At 35.8% G+C, this 3,553-nt stretch overlaps 1 protein-coding gene across 1 annotated transcript; it reads left to right on the forward strand.

The window, feature by feature from the left end:
* Positions 1–411: 411 nt before the first annotated feature.
* CXADR (CXADR Ig-like cell adhesion molecule) lies at positions 412–3,322 on the forward strand. Its single transcript, XM_062511632.1, has 5 exons — positions 412–616; positions 993–1,148; positions 2,158–2,280; positions 2,563–2,701; positions 3,055–3,322. The coding sequence occupies exons 1-5, from the start codon at positions 418–420 to the stop codon at positions 3,320–3,322; spliced, it is 885 nt and encodes a 294-aa protein (XP_062367616.1). The 5' UTR covers positions 412–417.
* The last annotated feature ends 231 nt before the right edge of the window (positions 3,323–3,553 follow it).

Below are 3,553 nucleotides of genomic sequence, written 5' to 3' on the forward strand. Positions count from 1 at the left end.
GCAAACTTTGCTTTTCTACCTGCATTATCTTACTTATTGCAAATAGATTCATGAGGACTTAATTTTAAATATATGAACTATTATAGTTATTAATGCTTTACTGTCTTTGAAAGCCTTATAAGTAAGATTATTCATATTAATAGGCAGGTTTTGCAGAATTAAATTGGAGCAATTCTAAACAGTTTTTGTTCAGTCAGAAGTGCATGCTGACATATTGGTACTTCGTCAGGTGTTTGGTTGGAGTATTCACTATAATGCTGTGTGTGGTGATATTTTGAAGATGGAGATATTTGACTGTTTTATTCCTGGGGTTAAAACTATAGAAAGAAACTTGAGAATTCAAAGAGAGAAAATTATTTTAAATGTTTGCACACTAAGTGAATTTATGTTTTTTTTTTTTTTTTATTATAGATAATTATGTATTCTGTAGACAGGGTTTATAATCATTATTATGCTGGTTTGACTGGGCGAATGCAGTTTACTAATCTTGATCCCAGATCTGGTGATGGTTCATTGGATATCCTGAATTTAAAGGCAGCAGACACTGGCACATATCAGTGCAAAGTGAAGAAGGCTCCTGGAGTTCAAAGCAAAAAAATACAGTTGACTGTATTTGGTAAGATAATTTCTTTTCTTAAATTTTCAGTGATGTGTTTTTATATGCTTATTCCACCCTATTTTCAATGCGTGTAATGAAAGCTTCAGTTGGGCCAGTGTTGTACTGATCTGTGGTGATTATGTTCATTATTGAGGCCTTGGGAGGGATGGAAATAATTCTGTTCTGGGAAATGAAGGGAATCTGATATTTAGAATAACAAGCATTTTTAGAAGTTCTGCACCTGACTCATATTTCATAGAAAAAATCTTTTCTGTGCCTAGAAATGGTTTATGGCCCAAACTTTATCTTTGACAAAATGGACTGGCTACTAGAACATAACTAGTAAACATCTTGATTGTGATTGTTATTAATTCAGTGATGTTTTGTTTATTAGTAAAGCCAGCACGGACTAAATGTTCCATTGAAGGATCACAGGAGATCGGAAAAGACGTTACCTTGAAATGTGTGTCACAAGAAGGATCCCCACTTTTGTCTTATGACTGGAGGAGAGTCTCTGGCACACAGAACCTTCCTGCCACTTCTGTGCTGAGTACTGTCAAACTTCATTTATTACTCTGAAATATTTAAAAAGATTGCAAGAGTGTTTTTGGCTTATCCTGACTTGTAAGCATCTCTGAGTTAGTATTACTATACAGTAGTCAAGATTAAATGCCACTTCTGCCCTCTAACAAAATTGACGGAACAAGCTGGAGTTTATTCTGGCTTTTAATTCATGTTTGGAAATGTTTCAGGCTTTGAGTTGAGATTCTTACTGTTAGGCTGCAGTATTATGCTCACCTGTGCCCAGATGTTGTGAGTTCTCCTGCTTGCTGATGGCTTTGCTTTTGTGCTGAAGTGGACATTAGGGAATTCAGATGTGGCTTCAATTTGATTTAAAACAAGCAAAAAATCTCCAGGCTTTTTGTAAACTTCTGCACTCTGTTAGAGTATGTGATATCTTAATACACAAATCCCTAAAAATCAGTTACAAAGGAAGAACCTAATACTGTTCTTAAATTTGAACTTGACTTACTGGGCTCCTATTTGATGTCTCTTATTTCTTGTTTTGACAGTGAATCAGTTGATCATTAATGTCCTCTGTAACACTCAAGACTTTAGGCTACTGTTGTCATGCCCGTTCTTTCTCCACATTGAGATTTGGCTTGTGGTAACAAAAAGAGCAATTGGCAATATAAGTGCTGGACAAGAATGAGTGGGAAATTGTGCAAGAGTGGCTTGTAACTCACTAAAACCATGTTACTTTTGGGCTTGTGAATGTAGTTTTGGGGACACTTGAGTGTGTTCTAAAGAATCTAGACACTACCTATCTTGTTCAGAAGACAGGGCAAGTCAAATGCTGTGGAATACATTTCTAACAGGGTAAGACTTTTGCAATCAATAACATTTAACAGCATGATAGAACTGTTTTAATCTGGATATTTTTTGTATTGCTTTTGTAAGTTAAGATTTCATGTATATGCTGGTTTAATAATTCTGTGATGTCACATACAGAACTATATTTAGGAAAATGATAAACCTCTACCTTCTGTTGTTTGTAGATAAAAATACAGGGGAACTTCTTCTGAAAAACGCCTCTCGAGAGTATTCTGGTACATACAACTGTGTGGCCTCAAACAGAGTTGGCACAGATGAATGTTCTGTTGAGCTGAATGTCACCCCTCGTAAGTGTTTGCTGTGTAATAGTCACACGGTGTTCTTGTATTAAAACTGGACAATCCTTCTTCTCTAAACTCCTAAAAGGTTAAAAACCCCAATGCTGTTATGTAACCTGCAGGTGCCACCTCAAGTCTTACTGTTTTAAATGCATGTGATTGAGCACTCCCCCTCTGAATCAGTGTTGTATTATTGACCTGCCTCATGTGAAACATACTGGGCTTAATGTTAAAAGAAAGGTCTTATCACTTTGACATTTAACAAAGAGTATTGTTATTTGTCTGTTCTAGCCATAAATACAGCTGGTATAATTATTGGAGCTATTATAGGAACTCTGCTGGGTCTCTCTGTGCTGTGTTCTATCATCTTCTGTTTGTGTAAGAAGCACAGAGAGAAGAAATATGAGAAAGAAGTACATCATGATATCAGGTAACAGTGTGTCTCTAGTTTCTGACCAGTATTATTGGAAGATTAACTTTTAAATGTGTATTTTTGCAAATAAGTTACTTAGCAGTTGAGATTTGTCTTAATCTGTAAATCTTATTATAACACACAAATGGTTTCTCAGAGAACTTTTTGTGGTTTGTCTAATTTCAACAAACATTTTTGAGGCTATGAATATTGAGGGTTTGGGGGGGGGTTTATTACTGTAAAGGAAGATATAAGGATATTTTTGACTACTGCATTAGAATAGAATAAAGCAAATTGAATATTGGTTTTGAAGTAATGGTGATTGAGTTTTTGTTCTGCAACTGATGTTTTTTGCTATTTGTTCATTTCAGAGAAGATGTTCCACCTCCAAAAAGTCGCAGCTCTACAGCTCGCAGCTACATCGGCAGCAATCGTTCTTCCCTGGGCTCAATGTCTCCCTCCAACATGGAAGGATATACCAAAACTCCATATAGCCAAGTCCCAAGTGAAGACTTTGAACGTGCTCCTGCTCAAACCCCAGCCTTTGCACCTTCAAAGGTAGCTGCACCTAATTTAAGTAGAATGGGAGCTGTTCCTGTGATGATTCCAGCACAAAGCAAAGATGGGTCGATAGTATAAAATATTATTAATTTAAAAGCTGTTTTTTTTAAAGTGTTCATTGTAAGTATTAGAGCAAACTACTGTGTTCCATCCCTCATTTATACACTGGCATGAAATTTTCCTTGAAGAAAGTATACAAGTTAATTTGAAAAGCCACCAATTCTCATATTTAAATTTAAACTTATTCGCATATGACAGTTGAACTATTTGCTAAAAGCGTTGAAGCTCATGAATAATATCGGACACTGA

The sequence above is a fragment of the Cinclus cinclus genome, chromosome 2, assembly GCF_963662255.1.
Source record: "Cinclus cinclus chromosome 2, bCinCin1.1, whole genome shotgun sequence".
Classification (NCBI taxonomy): Eukaryota; Metazoa; Chordata; class Aves; order Passeriformes; family Cinclidae; genus Cinclus; species Cinclus cinclus.